At 44.3% G+C, this 26,055-nt stretch overlaps 2 protein-coding genes across 2 annotated transcripts in view; one reads left to right on the forward strand and one right to left on the reverse strand.

Annotated features, from left to right (window-relative positions):
* CTNNAL1 (catenin alpha like 1) overlaps positions 1–9,236 on the forward strand; it is a 124,213-nt gene extending 114,977 nt beyond the window's left edge. The window contains exons 15-19 of the mRNA XM_014595195.3: positions 132–180; positions 1,553–1,609; positions 1,754–1,873; positions 7,240–7,323; positions 7,844–9,236. Coding sequence (XP_014450681.2) covers positions 132–180; positions 1,553–1,609; positions 1,754–1,873; positions 7,240–7,323; positions 7,844–8,005 — 472 coding nt within the window. The 3' untranslated portion in view covers positions 8,006–9,236. The remainder of the gene's footprint in view (positions 1–131; positions 181–1,552; positions 1,610–1,753; positions 1,874–7,239; positions 7,324–7,843) is intronic.
* Positions 9,237–9,326: 90 nt separating this feature from the next.
* On the reverse strand, positions 9,327–25,625 carry ABITRAM (actin binding transcription modulator). The gene is made up of 6 exons (XM_006272160.4): positions 25,520–25,625; positions 25,322–25,370; positions 12,124–12,253; positions 9,996–10,072; positions 9,850–9,919; positions 9,327–9,777 (listed from the first exon to the last, which is right to left on the reverse strand). The coding sequence occupies exons 1-6, from the start codon at positions 25,572–25,574 to the stop codon at positions 9,649–9,651; spliced, it is 510 nt and encodes a 169-aa protein (XP_006272222.1). The 5' UTR covers positions 25,575–25,625; the 3' UTR covers positions 9,327–9,648.
* Between the last annotated feature and the right edge of the window lie 430 nt (positions 25,626–26,055).

Here is a 26,055-nt window from a genome sequence, read left to right on the forward strand (position 1 = left end):
TAATATGTAATATTTGAAAATGACAAGTCCTGTACTGCCATTGATCTACATACATGCATTTCGTACAGGACCAGACACGGTGGCATAATTTCATCTGCTACTTAATCCTATGTATCTGTTGTTACTTTCAGAGGAGAAGGGCTGCTGAAAACTACTCAGGATTTATTTAATCAAGCAGAGGTGAGAAAATAGGAGTTAGTAAATTGTCTGAGATGCTATCAGTGATCAGTTTGTAATTACACTACTTAACATCAAAATTGTAGAGCAATTTAAAGTTATGTAACTGGAATGTTTATCATTAAAAGTTCACAGACACTGTCAAACAGTATTTTTCTCGAATACCAACTTTCTTGGGCACTTTTTACACATGCCCCGGAGGTTGTGGTTGGGGATAATGCTTTAATTAGAATGGCTCCAAGAGCCACTCTAGCAAGCACCACAGCATCTCGTGTATCAGCATCCCCACACTTCAAAATGGTGGCTGGGGTGCTTAAACTAAAGCTCATTTGATTTAGTTAAAGTGCCCCTGCTGCCATTTTGAAGCATAGGGATGTTGTTATACAGGACGCAGAAGGCTGCCGGAATGTGGTAATTACCACGCTCCAGCGGACTGCTAACCAAGTCTGCTCCAACGCACTGTAATTACAGCATGTCGGAGCAGGCTCCATGCTCATGTACAGGCACCCCGTATTCAGATATTAGCTGGGAGGGTCTACTACTAGAATATTAATGCAGCGTTCATAAAACATTGACATTCTAAAATGAAAAAATTGAGTTGACAGTGTAAGTGTCAGATTTAGTACAAATGAGGTTGCCAAGGAATTCTTGTTTGTTACAATTAATAGATTTATTAAAACCATCTTCTTTATAACTCTTGCCTTTACTTGCAGGGAGGCAGGGACAAAGAAAATTATGGGTGGGAGTGAAAGAAGCTGAATATATTGGCTCGTTCAAAAACCTTGCCTTCTCTCTGCAAGCTCAAGCACTAGGCTTCTGCTGTGTGCTGCTCAGCTGAGTTGGGAGCACAGCTTTGTCATGTTCTGCCCTGCCCTAAACAGTTGCAGTTGTTGTCTTTTGGTGCAGGAGGAGAGAAGCAGAAGAGCTTAAACATTAGAAAGAAAAGATGAGAAACCAAGCAAGGGAAGATTTTTGGGATGGGGGGGCTGCAGCACCAAGAACAGTATATGGGGACAAGGAAGATAGGTGTCCATCACATTTTTGCAGAGGGCTGCAGCACAAAAAGAGTTGGGAACCTCTGGGTTAAAAAGACATTGCTCTTTGTGTATGCTCTGAATCATCACAGAGAGAGCTTTTAAAATGTATCAGTGAATGTCAATTCGAAACCTACCTTGTCATTGCAAAACTCACTACAGAATGCAAGCCAATGTGTATAATTTTACGCATTACTAAAGTGACAGAAAATTTCCCTATCCTTTTATTTTCTAGCATTTTGCTTCCCATATGTCTTGTGCTAAGTAGTATTCTGTTCTTGAAACTTTCACTGCATTTGTAAAAATAACTGTTATTTTTGTTCCACTTTGTTCCATGTCAGATTTTTGCTACAGAGGCCACAAAGCTTGTTTCAACTCTCCATGCCTTTTCTAATCAGGTAATATATGATCTGTAAAGTAATTATTTGCTTCCTCACATTATTACTTGTGCTTGCTTAGAAGCCTATGGTCATTTTATCTCTGACATGTAGGTGATTTCTTTGTGATGCTGAATGGCTCTAATGTCCTGAACTGTATTTCAGCTAGAAGATGATGACAAGCCTTTGCTTCTGTTGAAGATTGACAAGCTGATACCTGTATGCCAGCAGCTCCAGATAACAGCTAAAACCACTGTTCAGGGAAAAAATGCTACTTTTATAAAGGTAAAATATTTTAAAAAAATATTCCAGTATTCTAGGGAATGCAGCCAAGCCTTATTCTGAAATCCCGTTACTTGCCTGTTTCAGTTCTCATTCCTGAGTGGAAAAAGAACTTGGGATGTAACAGGTGTCTGGTATGGGATATTTTTTCTTGTATCATAAAACAGCCAAGAGTACTGGCAATGTTGCAAAATTTTCTGAAGTAAGGCAAGGTTATAATTTCTTTCTCCCACTGTTGCCTCAGTTTTGCTCTGTTGTAGCCAGGAGGAGGAAGAAGATGGGAGTTACTCCCACTTCTCTTCCCTGACTAGAATATTTTGCTTAAATTTTAGATATGAATAGCCAGGATATCCAGGCAGAGAGTAGTAATTCCTCCTCTTGAAGAGAACCATTTTGTCTATTGTCTCCAGAGACTTGTCCTGGTTGTTAACAGGAGAGGAATTTCTTTAGAAATGGGTCATCACTCCTTGCCTCCATTTTCCCTGTGATTACTTTGCACCATCGTTCTGCTAGGCTTTTCGTCTCCAACAGTGAAAGCCTTCACTGAAACTCAGATTTGCTCCTGTAAGAAAATGATAAGGTGAAAGCGAGAGAAGCTGAATATGTTGCCTCCTTTGCCCGGATTCAGAATTGGCTCTCATTCTAACTAATGATGGTCAGTCATTGGCACAGCTGCATTGGTGTTAACCAGGGGTGTCAAACATACAGCCAGCAGGGCTCATTGCCATGAGTGCTGGAGCTCCTGCACCAGCAGTGTTTAATCGCTCCAGCTTCTGGAGCTGCTGTTTGGGCATGGCTCTGGAACTCAGGGAGTTAACACTGTTAAATCAGGCTTTTTAGTTGCCCCAGCATAGATCAGCTCAGGGGAAAAGGGGGCAGGGGGAACAGCAGTGGCATTAACTCCTGGGGTTTCAGAGCGGCACTGAAGTAGCAGCTTCAACAGCCATGGGGAATACTGCTGCTCATGAGTTGTCCAGCCCATGGAAAACTCTGCAGTCCAGATTTGGCCCATATGACCCAAATGAGTTTGACATCCCTGCTGTAAACTGTAAGTATGGACTCTAGAGCTTTGCACTGATGAAACTTAGCCCTGCTAGAAACTGCAATAAACTCCACTCACAGATTGTGGTTCTTTTGTACTCTGGAGATTTGCAGTGACCTAGTTACGTATTTATGCTGCCAAATTTACAGTGTGGCGAGGGTCTTATAAAGCCAGGTGCTACTGAAGGAAAAAAAATACTTGGCCATTTTTTTCTGAAACTCTTTTTTGAGGCTTGAGTGCACCTCACCCTATAGACTTATAGGAGTGTTTGCCCGACAGCTTGCACAGCAGTCTGACTCAGCCTCTGCCAGCAGTTCTTAAGTAAACAGTGACAAATCATTTTCTTAAGGACAAGTTTTTCTATAGTCCTCATCAGTTTAATTTGCAAGACTTAAACATATTCCATAGGAATAGGATAATTAATAAATTGCTTTTCCCTTAATTCTTCTTCCCATTACCTGGGATATGGGTACTTGAATGGGTTAGACCACTGATAAAAGGGACAGAAATCAGATCTACAGATTGACTTTTATTTATTGTACCCAGAGTATAAGCTATATGCTTAACATTTTTCTGTCTGGCTGCCAGGGACAGCAAAGTGCCATTCTCACCCACACTCTTACTAGGAAGTTCTGACACGGGGAAGGATGACGCATACTGGCAGCAGATCCCTAATCTAGGTCCCTGTGCTTTCCCATTTAGCTTCCAGGCAACCCTCTGTACTGTAATGTCCTGCATACAGTGTGCCCTGGAATGAGATGCACACCTTGTTTTTTGAAAGGCAGATTGAAGAAAATAAGGTCTTTCTTTATAACAAGTCACTGAGTAGCAGCAGCTAGGGAGCTGAGCCTGTTCACTGCTCTGCTCCCTGTGGTTCGTGCACACACTTCACTTTCATGCTTGCCTAACAAGCAGCAGAAGCCGCTGTTACTGTATTGTCATGGTTCCCTGACCTTTGGAAACCAGTTCAGACAAGTTTTCCCATAATCTAGGGAGATGACCATTAATAAAGATTGACTGTCCTTGTGAAACTGCCATTTCTAAGTGGGAAGACTTTTCTTTTCCCTTGTTGGTCTGCAATATCCCCTTCTCAACTCTTACCTGTTCTATCTTACTTCACCATCACAAAGCCATCCTTGCTGACACAAATCTAGCATCAGAGTTCCTAACGTTCTGTTGTGAAAACACGTGCTGGACACGGTAACCATATACTTAAGGCTACATCCATTAGTCATCTAAGTCTGCAAACACTGCCAGGGCAGCAACATTTTCTACTGGCAAATGTGGAGAAGGGGCTGTGTCACTTTGTGAGAGGAATGGGAAATGCTGCTATACTCATGTACACCACTTGAGGCCTGCTCTTCACCCCATGGTGTGGTTACTTGCTCTCAACGTGAAGGTTTTTTTCCTCAGGGATCTACGATGCTATTTCCTGTGTCCTGGTTTTCATAATGTTCTGTCTTGTGAAGGGCTTATTTTGAGTCAGACACTCATACACCATGCTCCTGGTGTCTGGGTGAATAATGCATCCTGAAGAAGTAAGACATCTGTCACTTGCTTAAATCCAGAACCAGGAGGGAGAGGAAGATGTCAGAGCCAACACCCTCTTTGTCATGGGTTGGACCTCTGATCTGAGCACCTTTTAAACTCCTGGCATTATGGTTCATCTACTGGATCATCCAGCAGGATCCTCATTTTACCTGCTCACTCCCACTGAAAGCTTTCTGGGTCCTGTGCATCCCACAAGGACTGAGTGGACTCCAGGATCAAGTTCCAAAACTCTCCAGCCTTGCGGGGCTCTGTGAAAGTTTAGGTTCATTTGCAAGCGGAGGTTGGCAAAATTTATGTCACTTAGTCCACCTTTATCGCTGGGAATGGACTTGCATATCTTCATTTATAGGATACTTATTTCTGTATCACTGCAGGGTTCTTGGATGAATGTTATGTATCTGTTTATCATGGGGAAAGACCATTACCTGTGGACAGTCAACCTTTTTAGCAACCCTGAGGGTCTTTTCTGAGGTTCTTTTAGCAATGACAGCATATCTGAGAAAGCAGGTGACTAGTTTTTTTTCCCCAGTCTAGACACCTGACTCATAAAAATGGCTGCTGCAGTAGAGGTTTCTGAGAGACTCCAAGTCAAAATGCAGTATTTCCAGTTCTTGGGCCTACTAATCAAGCACCAGAAGCTAGACTTGCTTGCCAGGCCAGGTGTTTGATTTCATGGAGCCACTTTGGTTTCTGTCAGCAAGGGCATATCTTTCATGGATCCATTTATCATCCTTAAATGAGCTTATTTTTGCTGGCTGAGAGGTGCCCTCCAACAAGTGAGGACTTCCCCTTTCCTGTTTAGCCATTTGTTGTCTTGCACCTTCATGATGCTGCATGCTAGACTTTACCTCAAGGACATACTGGAACATTTATTCCTGAGGCAAAAATCCACTGGGAATGACAGTGAAAACACCCAGTGGGGGAAGGGTCTGGGGAATGTGTGCCAGAGGATGCCTTTTCTTCTGACACCCCCCATTGGTATCCTTGGTGATGGATGCCTTTCAGCTTGGATGAGAAGAGTATATCTGTAACCTTCAGGTGCAGGGTCTGTGGCCACCAAAAGAAACACCATTATAAGGATCTTGGAACCCTGAGGGTATAGACAGCATGATGAGCGTTTCTCCATAGCTTGCTTAACACAGCAACATGATATTTGAGAGGTATACACTTTCTTTTCATATTTGCCATGTGATTATCAGGGAAAAGAGAAGAACTATTGAAGATAAGAGCAATACCAGCATAAAATACTGAATGGTGATAAACTGGTTCTGATAAATTTAGACTGGAAAGTAGATGATTTCTAGTAACTAGAGGATTGGTCTTTCAAACAATGTAGTGGGAGCAAAGAACCTACATTTCTTCTAGATTGAACTCAAGTTACAGGGAAGGATGGTATGAGATGCTAAGGGGATTCTGGGATCAATAACAATTGATTTTTGGAATACACATTTAAGTGTTTGTATTCCTCATGTTGGATCAAGAGGTAAGTCCTTCCTCTGTGCTGGAGCTGCCTGGTAATCCTATGCATCAGGGCTTCTGCTAGTTTTCCCCTTTAGAGGTTTCAGGAGCAGGCTTAACCGTGGCTAGTGATTGGTGGGTCTTGGCCTTCTGGTCAAACTGATTGCTTCCCAATTCCAACTCTGGCAATATTTCCCAAACCAGTTGCCAAGAAGCTGGGAAGGGAGAATTGCCTTCCCCTGTAGTGTGCAGCATGGTCCTGTTCCTAGGACGCTGTCCTCTGTGCACACAATAACAAGATCACTTATCTGCCATTGTAGCAACATGATATTAGTGGTGCTTTTGTCCCACCTGCGTTTTACCTAGAGCTTGTAGGATAGTTTGGAGGGGTGGGGAGGGTGGTTGGTTTTGTCTTATTTTCATAACATGGCACTTTGTAGCTGGCATATAAGTTGTTGAAGCAGATGATTTTTAGGACACTCTGGATAAATGCTTGCAAATGCAGAGGATGGAACTTGAAAGCCTAAGGCAACCCTTTTATTCCTGTATTTCTGAACTGCCATCACAATCCACAGAATCCAGGAACAGCAGTGGAAAATTTGAAGTCAATTTTCTGCAGAGTACATGGAGCTTTGTGTCCCCTTTACAGTTGATTTTAAAATTTAAATTAAGTTTTACTGTGCCCCCCCCCAGCTGTTACTTCTCAGAACACTACTTATTTTTGTAGGAAGATCGAAAGGTTAATGTTGTAAGAAGGGAAAGCACAGGAATTTTTTTTGTAAAAAGCTATTTACTGAACCTTACTGCCAAAATCATCAGTAGTGAAACTAAATTTCACTGTTGGTATTATTCATCTCTATAGTTCCAGAATATAATCTAGACAAGTGCTCAGTTGTTGGTCCCTCTTTGTCTAGATACTTTGGTAAAACTCATCACTGGAGTACAATTTAGACCTGCCTGTGGGGCCAGAATAGGGCACAACTCTTTCCCAAACCATTTACAGAACCAGCTACAAGGCAAAGCATACCTGGTAGAGAGAGAATTCAAATGATACGTATCCTGAATGGTACTCTTGATCTGACTGGGTATGTGAAACAAAAGGGGGAAAAAGTAAGCTTGTATTTTCTCTATCTTGCTGAAAGAGCTAACATTTCACTTTCCAGTACAGAGTTGGTTCAAGCTGAAGTGTAAGAGGACCCTCACTACCAGCAGATGTTAGAAGGAAGGGGAGAGTTAATATCTCTTACTTAAATGTGAATTGTTTTCCTGTTAATTCTATTTTGTCTAAGTATATTCTTTCCGAATCTTTTTTGTTTAGGTGGATGCATGTATCCAGAAAACAAAAGTTGTGATGACTATTTTGTCCCAAATTCTTCCACTTTGCTACAAGTTACTGAGAAAGGTGAGTTAATGATCCATATTGAAGAATGGGGACGAATCCAACACCCTGGCTGTGTCCAAACCTGTGGACGTTTGGTTCCTTGGGGACAATTAGTGATGGCACACCTTGTGCTGCCACTAGTTGCCCCAGGGAATGCCTGTGCCATGCACGCTCTGGCACGTGGCAAGCTACCCCAGGTGGGGTAGGGGAGGCTGGGGCCAGCACTAGGCTGACCCTAGCAGTGTTACCTGGGTCCTGGGGACCTCCAAAGACTGCAGCCATGTCAGTCCTGCCACACAGAACCTGGCGGGCGGTGGGTAGCATGTGCTGCTGCTGTGTGTGCCACTATTTTTTCTGACCCCTGGATATCCAGGGGTCAAAAATAACCCTCTGCATTGCTCCCCTGCAGCACAGAGAACAACTGAATGTGCGGTATGTGGCAGAGCAGACATGTATGCTGTGCCACATACTGCACAGACATGCTCGTCTGGACTCAGCCCCCAAGTGCTTTTTCTAATATTTTTTTTTTTTCTTGCTACAGCAAAAAGCAGGAAATGGCTATCTCCGATCTCCTCCCCCATGGAGGGAGAACAGGATTCAAACAAAAATAAATGGAGAGAGTCTGGAAGGGAAAACAGAAGCCTTTGGAGTCATATCCTTGGAACATCATGTAGCAAATCTGACATTTTTAGAGAGTAAATAATTCTAGCACTTAAGAATGTAGGAATTCCTCATGGAAATTATAAACTTGCTAAGTTTCAAGGTTGCTTTCTTTTGTGAAAGGTAAAATCAGGATAAATGAATTCAAACTGTTGTGACCTTTTCACATCTAATAGATGTCATGGTACTTAACAGTAGTATTTGCAACATTGGTTAGTTTAATTGCTGTGTATTTTTATAGTGTGGGTATGTTTCCTTTTGCTCACCATTAATACTGCTATTTTTGTAAGAAATACTTTGTGAATGTCTTAATGAAAGTTTCAACCCAAAGATGCTGCTAACGGACATTTATGCAGAGAAACTAAATAGCTCTAAATATGCTATGTGTAACTAGTACTGTTAAAGTTTGTCAGTATCATCTCTGGCCTGTTTCAGTCTATATATTTGCTAAAGCAGCATCAGGAAGATAGCCTGGAAGGTTTTGGCCTAAAGCACTGAGAAATGTTATCTTCATTATGTGGTATTTCTGCAATGAAGACCTATTGTAAAACCTCACCCTGTCTCTGCAATACATCTGTCAACTTATATTTAGGTTAGATAATTGATTTAAATGTCAACAATTCTTGTGTTATCAATCTGAGTCAATGAAGCATTTATCCTCCCCAGAAAACTGCATTTCCAGTGGATTAATACTTCAGTCAAGAATTAATTTTCTTTCTTTGTAATCTCTTTATCTATAGATAGCAGCCCTCATGGCTTCCTTTGATTTTATCGAAACTTAATGAATAGAATTTGAAATGCAAGTGAAAATTACTGAAGTTTTAATTTCGAATGTATGCTATATTTAAGTTCCCTAAAGTAGATTTTTACAATGCAACATTTAGAATTCTATTTAAAACTATTTTGGAGTCTTGTAATGCCCTTTGTGCAGTGATTGGACATCATTTCTACCAAAGCACCCTGTCACCACCTGTGAAAACACATTTAAACAAATGTGGGGAATGTATGCTTACTCTACATACACGGATGGCAGAGACTATTTTGCTGGTCCTGTACTTCAAAACTCATTGTTTGATCTCATTTCTTACACAGTTTTATTGTACTTGTTTTATTACTTTGAGGGCTGTAGGGCATCCTGGAGGTTCAAGACCCAAGTACATTTAATTCTTACAGGACTACCTGTTACAGTTGCTCTCTGCAAGTCCTTTGCTGGCAATGGACATTACATTTAAGAAAGTTTGATTTTACAGCATTAAAGTAACAATGAAACCCTTTGTGTGATTGAGACCAATCTCTCCCATTCTCAATCTGTCTGATACCTTTTGAACCTGGATAGTAAACTTAGGTAGACTTTTGCTGATGGATTCAAGAAATTAAGGAATAAGTTTTATTTATACTGAACCCTCAGAACAAACACAGAATACATCATGGGATTTTTTTTAGTTTTTTGTCTCTGTACAAAATTGAAGTGTTGAACAAAGTTGTTGAAATGCATTTAAAAAAAATAATTCTACTTAAAGAAACTGACATTTTCCATCTCTAGCATTAGGTCTGTGCAACCTCTAGCTTTTCATGTTAACAAGTGTCAGCTCATTTCAATATGGGATATATTGGAAGTGGACTTCCGTACATTACAAATGTTACAGAACTTAAATCGGACATCTGTGCGTTCATGTAGAAATAACTTCAGGAGCTGGAATTAAGACGATGCAACAAGATTCCTTCATATTCCTCCCGTGTCAAAAGTCCCTGAGTTACGATCTTGCTTTCTTCAAATTTTGGCAGTACCACTGCAATGTACCCTTCAGTAGATGGCTAGAAAATAAGAGTAAGATTTGATACAGGGATAAAAGTAAGAAAAAAATAAAAAGCAAACAAAATATTTACCTTCTCTTGTAGAATAGCTGGATTATTAAGAAGGTTTTCATTTACTTCCATCAACCGACCTCTTATACAACTGCAAAGAAGTTCAATGTGCTTAGCATACAAAGAATGTGCTTAGCAGACAGAAGTACAAGAAAAAAGCTACTCACCTATGTATAGTATATTCTTCTCCATCTGAACAAGATATCCTACACAGAGGGGCAAGTGCTGTTAAAAACTGGGCACCCTACAACAGGAAATAAAGCTGTGAATTTGAAGGCAATGAAAAAGTACAATTCCTGAACAGGGAAAAAGGCATGGATTTCTTAGGGTGATCTCTTACTGGACCAGCTATGTAGTTGAGATAGTTAGAAAAGCTTTTGAATACATGACCCATCTCAACTACATACTGTACTTAGCTAAATCTAAGACTACCCTGAATTTGATGCTTCTTCCCCTCCTCCAATAATTATATTCTATACATAAAACATTTTCTATAGTTTTCCATGTATAGAATCTGATTATTGGAGTGTTGTCTTAAGTTCATTCCCCATCACTGCAGTGAGGATGACAGTGTGGGGGGGAGCAATGGAGGTGTGGATACCTTATGTCTCTCCCCCCACACCACAACCACATAGCACCCCTGCTTGCAGCCTCAGGCCCTGTGCCCCCTTCCCCTTCTGCATCCTCTCTCCCCTCCCCTGCTTACCCTAGCTCTGCATCAGTAGGCTTAGTCTCCACTCCAGGCTTGAACAAGGATTGGATGTAGACTGGTTCTTAACGATTGTTGAGACATGCTTGCAATTGAGTTAGGAGCCAAACTACACTTCACTGAAGGAATCTGCACCGATTTGAAGGGCCTATTTTGCTGGTCTTAAAACCTGGTTCTGATCCACATACTTTAAGCTACTGAAATGAATGTCCACAGGGTCTTTTCCACTGGTTTAAATACATACGCTTGAAATCACACCTCCAGCCTATTCAACTGTGTTAAATAACCCCTAAGCTGGTGGTTCTCCAGGCATCTCCCAGAAACAGAGGTACGCCAGGCAGGTGGAACAGTCCCATCTACCTGTTTTTGGGAGGTCTGAACCAGGGGAGGCTGTGGCAAGAACAGGTGTTACATCTCAAAAAAGGATAGAGAAGAACTAGAGATCTAGAGAAGAACAACAAGGATGATTAGTGATATGGAGGGGCTTCCACATGAGGAGACTAAAGAGGCTAGACCTATTCGGTTTAGAAAGGAGACACTTGAGGGGGGAGGCATTATACCAAATTGTGGAGAGGAAGTAAGTAGGGATTTATTATTTACTCCCTGTCACAATAGAAGAACTAGGGCTCACAAAATAAAACAATGTGGAACTAATTGCCACCAGATGCTGTGGAAGCTGACAGTTCAGCCAGATTCAAAACAGGATTGGACAAATTCTTGGAGGAAAGGGGCATCAGCAGTTATTGAGCATGGGAGTTAGGGATACAGCCTCTGAATTAGAACTTCCTAGACCCTAAATGCTGGATGCTGCCAGTGGGAGAGGAAGAGGGGAGAAACCCTGTTCACTCTCCCTTTCAGCATCGGCTCTGACACAGAACACTGGGCAAAATGGACCTATGGTCTAAGCCAGTAAGTGGTGGTTCTTATGGTACTGCTGTGTGCTTTAAGGGTTATCAGATCATCCTAATGTATGCAGGTACGCATGCTCATGCCTCAGTCCTTCCTGGTCTAGCTAGGCACAAGGCAAATGGAGTAGTTTCACCTTGCAATGGCAGCAACAGCCCTGCTTGCAAACCACTTGGATAAGCTGAGGAAGCACAACAGTAGTTCTCAACCAAAGTGCCATCCCATTAAAGTTACGGAGGAGCACCCTGACTTGAGAAAGGTTAAAAACCGTTACCAGAAGCTTATTTTATGCCCTCTTCAAAAGAGCTGTTGCTCTTACCATTAAGTCTTAACATCTCTGCTAAAGAGTCTTTTAATGTTTGATACTATCTGTTTAAAAAATATGCAAAGGCCACTCTTCAAGCTTTGTGTTCATGACAGAAAATTAACAGCATTATGTAACCCTGTTCAGAACAATTAAACAACAGGGTGCTTAAAATACCTGCAGTAAACTCCTACACTAATTCTCCTAAATGCAGTACCCCTGGCAGCCCTAAAGCAGATGGTTAACAATGGTAGGAAGCATGAGGGATTGCTGCCCTGGAAAGGAACTAGTATTAAAGTGTTAAGGGAGGCACTTCAGAGTTAACTGGAATGTAAACAGACAAACTGGTCAAAAAGAAAAATAAAAAAAGACATACCCGCTTTGACTTCCCAGAGACCTTATTTTGAAGTCTGCTACAGTGAGCAGTAACTTGGTAATTAATATTCTTAATAGTTTTTCCCTTTTGAAGAACAGGATGAGATTCTGCTAGAGTGATGACACAGATTCTGCAAGTAAATCATAACAATTATATACTAGCCTTAAGCATCCCTTTAATAATGAGTACATTTTTAACTCTTATACTGAGGCTTTGTGGCAAGGTGCATTTTCTTGCTTCCCCACATGAATTCACCCGCAGCCTTCTCATTTAAGCTTGGATAGGCTTAGATAGCCCTTCAGGGTACATCCAGACAAGTGTGCATGTATGCTTCCCCAGGAACAAACAGCAGTGACACATAGTGATGCTGCTGCTTGTCCCCAGGGAACACCCCTGCACGTGTACTTTGGCACACAGCAAGTTGCCCCCGGATGGGGTAGGAGAGGCTGGGGCCAGCACCTGGGCTAGCCCCAGTAGCCTTAACTGGGGTCCTTGGGGCCTCCCACGTCTGCAGTGGCAGCAATCTGGGCACATGGAACCTGGCTGGCAGCAGTGAGTGGTTTTGGCCAGCCAAGCTCCAGTTTCTCGAGGTGCAAGCTGCAGCCACATGCACTGCCCCACTTTTGTTTTTTTAAACCTTTTTGGTTTTTGTTTAGATACCAGAATTTCCCGGTATCTAATTTTGGCTCCACATTTCAAATATGCAGCACAGAGAACCTCTTCACGTGCATCACGTGCATTTTGCAGCACCTCAAAAGCCTTTGAGATGCCACAAAGTGCATGTGCGTACTCATCTGGATAAGCCCTCAGGATCTGCCCACAACTCTCTAAGAAATAGGAAATAGCTCCACTTAGTGCAGCAAAACAAACTACAAGATGTTATTTTAAAATTCCACTAGCAGGGCCAAATTCAATTCTCCCTCTTATACATGCAATTCATTTGAACATCTTGGTTTTGTGGTATATCCAAGGTCAGGATAGGACCTGCATAAACTGTTATTTTTGTTACATGAGCCCCCCCAAAAAAAACCTTTATTTTCAGATTCCATAGTAAAATAGCAACACAGTTGAGCAAATCTTAAACAGAAGCCAAAAAGGAAATCTCCCAGGCTGTTTAATAGTAAACTAGCTCCACGGTTAGCGGTTCCTCAGACGACAGATGCTGCTGCTATGAATTATTTCCTTGTTTTAAATGTTAACAATTTATTTAGAAAGGATGACAGTTTAAGGCCAGCAGCCTCCCAGTTTAAAAAGAAAGAGGTGAGCACCAAAATAAGATAGTACAGTAAAAACAAAGTGGCATTACAAAAATTAAGGCTTTTTTGGACTTTGTGTACACTCCTGGTGTGAAATGATACATCAAGGCATAACCATAATCACAAAATGTGCACATACCAACACAAATTGGGTATATAGATTGAAACCTAAAAGGTACCCACCCTGTACCTACCTCCTTTCCCACAAAACTCTACATGTACTAAGCAATGTCTTGTGTATTATACAAAAGTTGCTAACAGCTTCATTTTGATACAGAATTATGCTCATTGAAAAAAGTACATAACCCTTACACTTTCAAAGACAAATATGAATCTTGTGTACGCCAGTAGAGTAGCCCTTACTTGACTCCCAAAGAAATCCAAAGTAAAGGATGTGTTCATGGCCCAGAGCCATTACTTCAGTGTCAGCAACCCTAGAAGTTGTTTTCCCACTCTGCCAGCAAAAAAGTTGGTATTTTGAGCATAGGATTTACATCCATAGCCAGATACCTACTGTTTAATTACTGGTCTTCCTACCATGCCCCAACCTCTTACTGCTTTCTCCACAAAAGGAAGATGAAGCATAGTGTGTTTTTCCTCTGCTGCTCCAGAGAATAAGGAGAGTGAGCAGCCTTGGTTGGGCAAGTGGAGCTTCTTGGAGGAACAGCCGAGGCTCAAGGCCCCAGTGAGATGAGATCCTAAACTAGAGCCAGGTATAAGGAGATTCGATGTGGGTCACCTAGACATCATCAGAACCGAGACCTGAAGAGGACAGGATGGCTGCTGAAAGAGAACACAACTGAAGACCCTTCTTAAAAGTAGTTCAGGGTTACACACAGCATTTTCAAATACAAGATGGGACTCTGTGAGCACTCCCTCTGTGAGTGAGGGGAATTCCAGAGTGATACAAGCTAATGTCATACACTCAAGGTGCTGCTATTACAGAGCCTCCAAGCATGAAAGCAACATCACAGGGAATTAGAGGGGGCCATAAAGAAGGCATCTCTATTTATGGAATGAGTGCTTGTATTCTTTCAGCGGTGTTGGTTATAGCTGTGTTGGTTAAGGTTCTTTGGGTAAATGTGATACCTTTTACTAGATTCTTATCTTCTTTATTTAGTTGGTATAATAAAAGATATTATAATCTTTTAAAAGATGGTCTAATAAAAGATGGTAATTAAAAGATGGTCTAATAAAAGATATTATATTTACCCAAAGAACCTTGTCTGCCTATGTACTCTTTCACACACTTAAATGCGCTTTGTAATGTCAGGGTGTCCTGTAACTGAACTGAGCTAATGCATGAATCACACAGAGATGATAAGAGGCCATGTCACAAGGATGTAAGCAGGTTCATCTTAATACCTGGACTGAATAAGCTTAAAAAAGAAAACCAGGCAGGAAAAAAGAAAAAGTCCACACACACCATGTGTCAAAAGAAAACACCAAATAGAGTTTGTCTCCTGACATTACCAGAAGGCAAACATTAAGATAATTGAAATAGGGAATGCCAAAACAACAAGACTATTGAGGTTATCAGTGTAACAATTGTCAGTGCTGGAGAGAAATGACAGCTAAACAACAAAATAAGCATCGCAGCTAAAGGGGTCCAAAGACACCAGTGCTGGAGGGAGCTATTTAACAGACATCAGAGAAACCAAAATCTGAACAACAGAGAATCTCCATTTCTCACTGCATGCAGCTAAGCATTAAATCAAAATACAATGGGGATTCAGCCTTGGCAGCTGGTCTCAAAATAAGTCTGTCTGCTGATACTTCAAATGGCATCCATTTGTGAGAGGAGAGCAGAGATCCAGGATTACAAACACAGGTTTTTGAGAATAATCATTTTTCAAAGTGCTTTGGCAACGCAAAATAAGCCCAGCTAGTACAGAAGTCAGTAAAAAAAAATATTTAATAGATAACTATAGACAGCATGTACATGTGGTATTAGATAAGAGGAGAGGATTATAACTTCCTGCTGGACTTATTTGCTTCCACTGGCAGGAGTAAATTGAACCAAATACGGTCAGACAAGGCAGGGTAATGTGGTACCTTGTTATGAGCTTCTGCAACCTGCTTCATCAGATGCTTATGAATGGACTTGCAAAAAGCAGGGAAAAGTTTTCAACTAAAAATAATCACACCTCAAATTAACCTAATTGACTACAATACTGCCACTGTACTAAACAGAAAGGAATAAGGCAGGGGTTCTCAATTCCTGGGCTGCGGCGGGTCAGCTGCCAGTCTGCAGCACAGTTGGCTGCTGGACTGGAAGTGACTGCAGACCAGCAAACCACAGCCCCCAGAGCTCCTTCTGTAGGGCCCGTTGCAGCACAGGGTTTGGCCCAGCCCCCACCCAGGGGGTGAGGATCCTTACCTGTCTGCCAGCCGGAAATTTCAGCCGTGGTCAGCTGTGATTGCTGAGCTGTGGTTTGCTGGGCCACGACCACTTCCAGGCCATTGTTTGCCAGACAAACTTTGAGAATCCCTGAAATAAGATCATTTAAGTACAAAGGTGGGAAAAGAGGGAGGACAAGAGGAAACACTGCTGAGAGAGGCAAAGGTGTATTGAAGAGATCAAAGGGAATAAACAAACCCACTGAGGAATATAGGAGTTATAAAAACTAATCCAGATAATGGATTAAGAATTCAGAGACCACATTTAACACAATCCAGTCTATGGATGATTGTTCCCTACAGTTTCATGTAGTAGAAACCAGGCTTTATTGACAAGCTTCCAGCAAACCCTGTATCAGCCATCATGCATGTCACATTTCAACATCACCCATGAAGACAAATTGTAAGACATAAGAATCGTCCCCAGTGATGACACTGCTTGTTTCCACTACACTCCTGTCTTGTTCTCGCACACAACTACCTTATTTTCTCACATAGAACACACATTTTTGCCCACCCAAAAAGTCACCCCTTAAATGGGTGATTAGGGCGATACTAATAGAAGTCCTCCTTCCTGCTCCAAAACCAACTGCACAACACAGCAGTGTCATGTCTTCCACGTCACTAATCAAGCTAATCTTCAGGCAATTTTGCTGTCTGCTGGCTACTCCTGGTCTCTCTCCTATTTCACAGTCTTGCTACTTTTTAGCTCTGTCCCTTCTCTCTGCAACCATAACTCTGGAAAAAATCTTCTCTCTTTGTTCTGCCTTCCCAAATAAGGTGTATATTTTATTCCAGGCCATGTTTTATGTGAGAAAATATGATATTTCAGATTTGGAGACTCCTTATGCCTATAAATGAGGTTGTTACAGGATCCTGTAATACCAGGGTACAAACTATACAGGAATGACAGAGTAGGTCATACCAGTGGGGGAGCACCATACCTTCCACTAAAGACAGTACTGAATCAAACAAGAGTAAAAGTCTTAGGCCCTGCCACACGTTACATACATTGTACAATTAACTGGTTAATTGTGCAATAAATTTAGAATAGCCAGACCTTCAAAGTAATTATCACATGATAAAAATGTCCATCCAGCTATAAAGAGAGCCAACCAGCTACAAAGTTAGTGCTTGAAAAATGTATGACAATTTTATTGCTGGTTTCTATCCAGTCTTACTTTGAGCATGTGGCAAGGCCCTTATTGATAAAAGAAGTGACTCAGAAGATGTGTGTAGATCCAGAGTCTAAATAGGAAGAGTTTAGTTTTGGGGGTGTGATACTGACTACTTGACTAGGATCATGGTACTAAGCAAGAAATGCTAAAGGAGATGAGAGGCTACAAAAGCAGAAGACGAGAATACAGGATGACCTAAATTATCATTATATGCATTGAATAAATCTCATTTAAGGGCATGTTTAAAAGTACATATTGGAAGTACAAAGTAAATACATATCACAGACTTAAAAAAAATAGTAAGACAAAAAAAGTATGGTTCAGTGACAAACTATCAGGCTATCAAAAAAATATCATTCAAGAAACAGAAGTTACATGCAACAGAGGAAAACAGAGCAAGAACATAAACTCTGAAAAGCTAAACGTAAAATTTTAAAGCAAGCCAAAGCAATTCAAGGGACAATTTTGCTAGAGACAAAAAAAATCCCATATTGTTATTTTTTTTTGTTTGTTTGTTAAGTATGTTATGAACAGAAAGCTTGCTAGGGTTTTAATGGGGCCTAAATGAAAAACGACCAGTTAGTCGATTCTGAGACAAGGTTTCTCCCCAACTCAGCATGGGAAAAAAGAGCCCCTTATCTCAGATTTATGTACGAAGCGGGGGTGGGGTGAAGGGGGAGCTGTCAGGCAGCTGCTGCGGCTCCAATTCTGGCCCTGAGCCTGAGTCAGGGCCATAGTCAGAACCACAGTAGCCTCCAGCACTGCTGCCTGGCCAGGCAAGGGCTGCATTTCCATGTGCTATGCTCCCCAGCCTGGCAGGAAACACAGCCCAAGCAGCTTCTGATAGTATGTGGGGGCGGGGAGGAACAGGGATGGGGACGCCAGGGGAGCTCATGGCCTGCACAGGTGCTGCCACCTAGCAGCACATGGCTCTGGCCAGAACTGCATATGGCGGCAGGGAGCAGAGCCAGGCTGGCTTGCCTCTATTGTGCAAGGCTCCCCATGGCATATGTGCAGCTCCCAGCACTCGCATGCCACCGGGGGAAGCCTCATGGGAAGGAGCTGGCTGCCTTCCCTGCCACTTCTGGTGGAGCCCTGGCAGTTGCACATGGCTGCAGGCAGCGGGGAAGGCAGCCAGCTCTGCTGCTGGTGGCAGGGGCTGTGTGCCATGGGGGGGGAAGAGAGAGAGCGTATGGGGGGTCCCCACAGCCCCCGTCCCTCCCTCACACCCACACCTTACCTACCTGAGCTCTGTACTCCTGCCACCCCGCTGGGTGTGGACTCCACACTTGCAGGCTCTGCGCTCCCACCAGCCGCATGCTCCGTTCTCCCGCCCAGCTGCAACTCTCCCCCCAACCCTATCCCCACCACTTCCCTAACAGTTACCCACAGTGAGCGCTGCGGCAGGAACACGAGGAGCCACTGGAGGCCAGGGAAGCCAAGCAGGTCCGTCAGTGGCTGCAGCAGTGGCAGCAGCAGCCCCCTCTGGAAGCTGTGCATGCTGACTGGGCTGGGCTCTTCCATACACAAGGCTGGGAGTGAGGTGCACAAGCCAGGCAGGGTATAAGTAATTGGTGGGCACCTGCAGGCCAGATGGAATTGCCTGGAGGGCCGGATCTAGCCCACAGGCCATATTTTGCCCTCCCTGCTATAAAAGCTTCAGGAAAGAAGCAGCTCAAATTTACGTAGTGCTCCATTGGTGCTACTTGGGACTTTAATGGCAGCATACAAACTATTAAGAACAGCAAAAACATATGATTTTCATCTAACCAGGGATCCTGGTTTTCTGTTTAAAAAATGGCAAATTCTCTGATTAAAAAAAAAACAAAACCCAAAATCCACATTTTTCTGTGATTAAAATGAAATGACACCAATATATATATACATGTATCAGTTGAAGAGAATGTTTTATTGATATATTTACAATTTTAAAGCAATCTGGAACCCTACCAGTGCCCCAATCATTATAATAAAATAAATTCTAAATACCATTATATTTTGACAATTGATTTGGGGTTTTTTTATAATGAGAAATCAGAGTTCCCCCTACCCCCTTCCTCAACAGGATGCAGGGTCCAGCTGTTGCTGTCCTTTCTATTGCTTTGTGGTGCTGAACAGCCCTGATATGCTAATGCCCCTCACTCCCAGCCCTGCTGGTGCCCTTCATTCATAACCCGCTGCTCCCTGCCCCCAGGGCCCAGTCCCCCAATGTATGGGGTGGGGTGTGTGTGTGTGGGGTATAGGAGATGCCCAACCATAGGCAACACCATAAGCAATGCATCCAGGAGAAAATTGGGGGCCATGTGCTCCTCCCCCACCATTTGTGTGCCTACAGCAGGGCATGCGGCTGCAGCCTGGCAGGACTGACAGCGGACTGCCTCTATGTCCCAGCAAACAGGACCTGGCATGGGAGGGCAGAGTGGGGTGGCAAGACCTCTGCACCAGCTATACAGCCACAGAGTAATGCTGCACCGTCAGCAGTGCAAGGAGTAATGGAGGGGAGGTGGACCACACTGCTCTTACCTCCTCCTGCCACCACTGGCACCAGGCTGCAGCTCTACCCCACCACCATGGCCTGGCTGCCACGGCTTCCCTCAGGGCACTCACGCTGCCGCGCCGCCCCCCCCGCCAGGGTAGAATCACAGCCTGGCATACATGGAGGTGAGGGCAGTGTGCTCTTCTTCCTCCCTCTCTCCCCACCACTCCATTACTCCTCAGATGGCTGGCTGCACAGTGTTGCTCCATGGCAGTGTGGCTGGTGCGGGGGTCCTGGCGGCAGCAATGGCAGCAGCAACAAGTCTCGCCACCTCACTCCACTGTCCAACAGTGGGTCCCTCCTGCTGAGATGCAGAGGTAGCCCTGTGTCAGTCCGGCCAGGCGGCAGCCCTATGCCCTGCTGTGAGTGCACAAATCTGGTGGGGGCACGGGCAAACAGTCCCTTGCAGGCTGGAACTCTGCCAGCCTGCAAGGGGAAACCCATGGGTTCCTGTCCTTTTCTCCTTTAAAGGAGAAAATCTGCTTTTTTCCATGGCAAATGGAAAAACCAGATCCCTGGTCCTAATCCTCTCAGCTCACAGGCACAAGAGAGACAAGACAAAGGAACAGAAAGGAAATGTGATTCTTGTTTTGGAAAAGCAGCAAATAGCAAACTATCCCTGCATTCAGCAATTAGGATCAAAGATACCCAAGCTGCTGCCTGGCCATTTCATTTCTGGCATGCCAAGAGTGTTCAGCATCTTCATCTTGCTACCTCCATTAATAAATGTTTACTTCAATACTGCCTGGCATCTCTTTTGATGTTACTCAACGCAAGAGTCAGCAAGAATTCAAAGCATCTGAAGTGCTCCAGCTCCTATTTTAGGACATGTTCATAACATGAAAAAATAGGTGCTTAGTCTAATTAAAGAAATATTTATCAACTTCAAATTTAAAATAATTAAGATAATTTGAGAGTTTTCTAGTAAGCTAAAGTGCTCCTTAATGGAAAGTCTGAAATGTCTTCAAACTTGGAAGGTTATTTCTTACTAATGATTTTGAAGTCTAGGAGAGCATGGACGTGACCAAGAGCAATGGTTGTGAGAAACCCAGCATTTCCATCCTTTCCAGGCCTCTCAAGAGTCCAAGGACTGACTACTAGCTGCTCTCCTTTCCCTTTTGCAGAAACTGGAAAAAGGAGTGGACTCCCCACAGCAACATGCCACTCCAAGTTCATATTGTTCTCAGGCCCTGTGAAAGAATACCAGGAAACACAAATAGCCACCAAAAGAAACCTGTACAAAATGACTGGATGCAAAGTGCTATCAGAACCTAAAATAAAAGGAACCCAAAAGTCAATTTGTTAACTTTAAGTAGTATGTGGTGCCTGTAACAAATTTTCAAATGCAGTTTATCATGGTGAGTGTATCTTTTACAACAAGCATCTAATATAATGCAATGTTTGTCCCTGGCAAGTAAAAAAGTTATTCAGAAGAAGAATATAAAAATGCAAGTTTGGAGAAGCTGTTACCACCCAGTATTGTACAGAAAGCAAATAAACAGCACAGATGTGAATTTATGATGTTTGCACACACTGCAGAAAGTCACAAAAAACAGAGTTTAGAAGTAGGAATAAATACCATCTAATCTGATTATAAAAAGACATGAGTATTTCTATGGGTTTTTAATCCTCTGTAGAAGTGTCAGTCTGAAATATGGCTTTTCTATTCTTAATTATCCCACTAGACATTAAAATGCTGAAAGAAAGATCAGAGTGGCAAGAATACAAAGAACAAGAGTTTTCAACAGCTGTTAAATGTTTCTTCTGAAGGGGGCAACTTCTGTTCTTCATTCTTGTTTCTCAAGCCTAAAGAAGTGAGGGGTTTTTATACGTACATTTTAAATTTCTTCTTTTACTTAAAAAATGATAAGGGATGTCAAAAATCTGCTCATCCTAGCTTCTACTGGAGGGCTTGAGAGATGTCTATTGTGAAATCATTAAAGGAAGAGGGAAGAGAAACAAACAGTAAAGCAAAATAGCTTTTCCCCCTAAATACTTATTTTACACTTAAAAGAATAAACACACAGCACTGCAATCTCTTATCTGCTTATATTACAGTTCTAAGATGTGCTTGATACTTTCCAATCTGGTCCCTTATGATGCTAGGATGGCACAAGATCAAGACGTTTATGGTACAAAGGACCGGATTTTCTAATGCTTGAAAAGTGGCAGTGCAAACAAACAAACAAAAAACCCCCAAGGAAAAAAAAAAAGACACAACCTAGCTAGCCTCAAACAAAGCAGGCCACACACAGTATCATCGCACCTTTGCAGGACTCATTTTTCACTTAGTATACATTAACTTAAATACTTCTCATCATAACCAGAACTGGCATAGTAGTACACCAGAAATGTGTTTTTTTTCTGAAAATGCTACTGGTTTCCTATTTTTCTGTATGTAGTATTTATTTTCATGTGCTGATAGGCATCACTTATAGGTCTTCATATGGAGTTACTTGTGTCCCAGGGATTATACAGCTTCTCAATTCATATTGAAAAATTGGAAAGTATTTCAGAAGTTTCACTACAGCCTTTTTCGTCTGTTTAAGCTGCTAAATAAATAGTTGCTAGAACACTGTGATATTTCTGGGATATCTATATTTAAAAAAAAAAAAAAAAGGTATGCTTTATAATGAACTAGCAACCCTGCAAACCTTGATTCTGAAACTCGAGTGAGCCTCCCTTTCCTTCTTATGCATAACTGATAGTAGGACTGGCTCTGCAGACCAAAGAAGGTTTTCAGTGATACCTGTGCAACCCCTTGAAAGCTAAAACTTAGTGTTGAGAATGCAAATTCAGTCTGATCCACTTTTGTCCCATCTAAGAGGAATGCAAGATTAACAGATGAAAATGTATGGCTAGACCTAAAAAAAGGCTTGATCCTGTTTTAGGTGCCTAAGTCTAAAATTTAAATCTGCAAAACCTCTGCTCAGCTGCCATCTACTCCTTAGTCTATATGGGACTAAAGTCTGGACAGAGCAGAGCAGCCCAGCACTTCTCTCATACTGAAGACCTGCTGGGATCCATAAACTAGGTGTTTCTCTGTCAACTGTGCCCAAAAGTGTTATTGTTACGTATGCTCCAAGAATGCCTACCTCATGCCTAGTGAATTGCACTCCACAGAAAATCCAGTAGCAGCCACTGCTTCCATTGAAAACGCAGAAGGAAGTGATATAGCAGCAGCCCCTTTTTTATTCAAAAGTACAGTGTTCAGAGTGCCTAACCCTGGGTGTGGAAGACTTGAGTTAAATCCCCTCTTCTCACTGACAAGATTCAACCCCACATCTCCTGCCTCCCCAAAGAGCACGGTAACCACCAGGGTATAAATTATTTTGGGGTATGGAGCATATTCACTGCTCCTACTGAAGCTGTTCCACCTTGAATAAATATGGAGAGTCCTTAGAACAGGAAGTGGGATGAGGGTTCTTCTTTCCCAGGTAAAGGCTTTAACCACTAGGCTATAGAATAAGGCCCACACTTGCTCTGGTCCAACCATCTTGGACCCTTTTCAGAACAGTGGCACAACTTCAACACCAGAGCAAGAGTATCCACACACAGAACAGTCTATGCCATGAAGATTAGGGTATTCTTGTGAGAAGTGGGAAGTGAGGGTTTGAATCCTCTCAGGCGGAAGAGGGATTTGAACCAGGGTCTCCCACATCATAAGTGCTCTAACCACTGTGCAACTGCATAGAAAAGGAATAGGCATATTGTCCTCCAGACATTTTAAAAAGATATAAAAATGTAATCCTTTCTTTCAAAGGCCAAACAAGGATCTAGGCTCCTCCTTCTACGAGGAGGCTCAAGCTGTACAGGCTAAGTGGAGAGGGTTAGCTCCTGGTAGTGATGAAGTGCTTATGCCCCAGAGACCGGTGGGATTCAAGTAACACATCTGTTGTCAGTATCTCCTGCTGACTTACTTCTGCTGCGTCCCATTTGGCACAATGGATGCTGTGAATTTCCCCCAACCCCCCCTAGGTGTTGTGCCTAGTACCAGTCTGCAGCCGCGAGGCCTGGCACTCAAAAGCTAGGTGCTGTGAAACCAAGCCCTGTAATAACTAAGCCCCAGAGTGGGCCTGGCCTTTAGCTGCTAGATTATACAGAAACAAATCCGGATAAGCATACAGAGCTGCTGAGTGAGTGAATGCTACTGCCAAAGCAAAATTACACATCAAAGTGGGAAGCGATCTGTTCAATACTGATAGTTACAGGAGGCACTTACTTATTCAAAGGCAGAGTTTCAAAATGAGACTTACGTAACAAAGTGATTTACCTCCTTAACCCAGGGGTGCTCAAGCCCTAGATCCGGCTTCTGCCACAGTGCCATCCAGCCTGCAGGACTCCCCAGGAGTCTGGAAATTTGGCAACAAGGGAGTGGTGGCCCTGCTCCCCTGATGCCAAATCTCTGGATCCAAGGGAAGCCCCCAAGCCCTACCTGCTGGATGGGCACCAAAGCCATCCCTAGCAGGGGGTGAATCAGGGCAACCACCCCAGGCCTCATGTTTTGGGGGACGTGGACAGTGCTGTACAGGCCCTGCTGTGCGTCACCAACTCTGCGCTGCAGCCGCTCACCATGCCCCCTCCCCCACCAGCTGCAGCTGCTCGCCTCCACCCCGTCGTGTGCTACAGCCGCTCGCCACCCCCCAGCCCCAAACAGGCTGGTATACCCAAGGCGCAGCACACCCCTAGAGACAGCTCTGATGGGTGCTCAATCCCAGCATGCCAGGCCAGGAGAGGGCACTGTAGGACCCCTGGGCCCAATCCTGGTGGCGGGGTCTGGGAGGGGACAGTGTTGTGTCACTGGGAACCAATCCCGGCACATGGGGGAGGCTGGGAAGGGGCAGCACAAGGATCCCAACCTGGTGCATCAGGGGCAGTAAGAGGTGTTGCCAGGCCCCTCAGGCCCACTCTTGGTGTGTGGGGCAGAGATAATGCAGTGCCAGGCCCCAGGGCCCAACCTGGCTCACAGACTATCCCAGTGCCACTCATTTGCCTGTGGCACTAAAAGGTTGAGCACCTTCACCTGTCTCATGCCAATCGCCACTCACAATGTCAACAAAACACAAGAACCCCAGTGTTTCCTAGTGCTTCCCATGCCACTGTCTACATGGGACCAGTCACTGTGACCTGTTATGGACACCAGACAGGAGCGCTGGGAACAGCTTGAGCAGCACTCAGGGACACAGACTGTTCTGCTTCCCCATCCCACATGCTGGTGAAGTGGGGGCTGTACCTGCCCTGCGGCCTGCTCCGACTTGTGCCGAACAGAAACCAGCTCTGGAGCTGCCGCGTGTGCTCCAGCACTCACGCGAGAGCCACCTGGGCCTTTGCTGAGCTGGAAAGCCCATTGTATTGTGCAATGACAACTTTGCCTGTGCAGCCGCTCTGTGCTTACTGCACAATCCCCCCACTGACTGCGTCATCGTGGCCAGTCTACATCTACTGCACAGATGAACCATTAATTGCAATTCACCCATAAACAACATGATAGTGGCTTGGCACCTGTGGTTGGTGTGCATTTATTGCCTGGGTCACCCGCGCGTTGCACAATAATGCCTTTACTCGTGCGTGCAGCCGCTCTATGTTTCTGACGCAGTTCGCCCATTAACTGCGGTTCACCCACTTGTTGTGCGATGACGGCTTTGCCCATGCAGCTGGTCTACGTTTATGACATGGTATTGTTGTGCGATAATGACTTGGCACAAGCGGCAGGCGTGCATTTATTGCGCCGGTCACCCACTTTGGGTCATGACTTCGTCTGCGACCGCTGTACATGTATTGCGTGGCGTGCGATACACGTGCCGTGTGCAGGGCGGGGCTGTGCTCACCTGTTGGAGTGCTGCAGGATGCAGTAGTCCTCGCGGGGCTGCCCCACGTCTGCAAGAAACAGCGACACGGGCCTCGTGAGCGGGCGGGCGCGCTCCGGCCCCCCAAACCCGGCCAGGCCGCGCGCAGCACCCCCCGGGCGCAGCAACAACCCCGAGGCCCAGGAGGGGGGGAAGAAAGGAGGGAGAGGGGGCACCCACCTGTCTTGTACCAGCGCGTGAAATACCGCTCCGTCACGCCCGGAGCCGCAGCCATGGCCGTCCCGCCCCCCTCAGGAACAGGGAGCCAATCAGGGCCAAGCAATGCGCGCACCGCCCGGCGCATCTGCGGACTGACGCAAGCGGACCGGAAGCCTCTGATTGGCTGGCGGGGTTAGAGGCGGAAGTGCCGCTGCTACTGCTGCTGAGGCGCTCGCCGGCTTCCGGCGCCGGTCCAGAGCAGCACGAGCACAGGGGGCGGGCCCCGGGGACCTGCAGCTCTGCGCCCGGGCTCACGCGTGTTGCCAGGTGATGCAGTGGCTTTTCCCAAGAGATGTGCACATTGCTGGGAGCCCGGGCCCGCCCCCCCGCTGCTTTCTGCCGTGCTGGAGGCCTCGCCCAGACACCGGCGCCAGGAGCGGTTCAGTCTGAATCGCAGTGTGAGAAGCGGATGGTGGGGGACAGTTTCGACAGAGAGGAGAGGCACAGGCCTGGGGTCACAACCAACGTACTATGTAGGCGCCAGTTTTTATTTGGGG

This window comes from Alligator mississippiensis, chromosome 3, assembly GCF_030867095.1.
Source record: "Alligator mississippiensis isolate rAllMis1 chromosome 3, rAllMis1, whole genome shotgun sequence".
Classification (NCBI taxonomy): domain Eukaryota; kingdom Metazoa; phylum Chordata; order Crocodylia; family Alligatoridae; genus Alligator; species Alligator mississippiensis.

What these genes read in the sequence shown, in the direction of transcription:
- ABITRAM (XM_006272160.4), bottom strand. Translation starts at nt 25,574, where the DNA reads ATGGCTGCGGCTCCGGGCGTGACGGAGCGGTATTTCACGCGCTGGTAC. An exon ending in ATCCTGCAGCACTCCAACAG is followed by an intron (nt 12,254 to 25,321) that starts GTGAGCACAGCC and finishes ATTTACTTGCAG; the next exon opens with AATCTGTGTCATCACTCTAG. An exon ending in TCTCTGGGAAGTCAAAGCGG is followed by an intron (nt 10,073 to 12,123) that starts GTATGTCTTTTT and finishes TTCCTGTTGTAG; the next exon opens with GGTGCCCAGTTTTTAACAGC.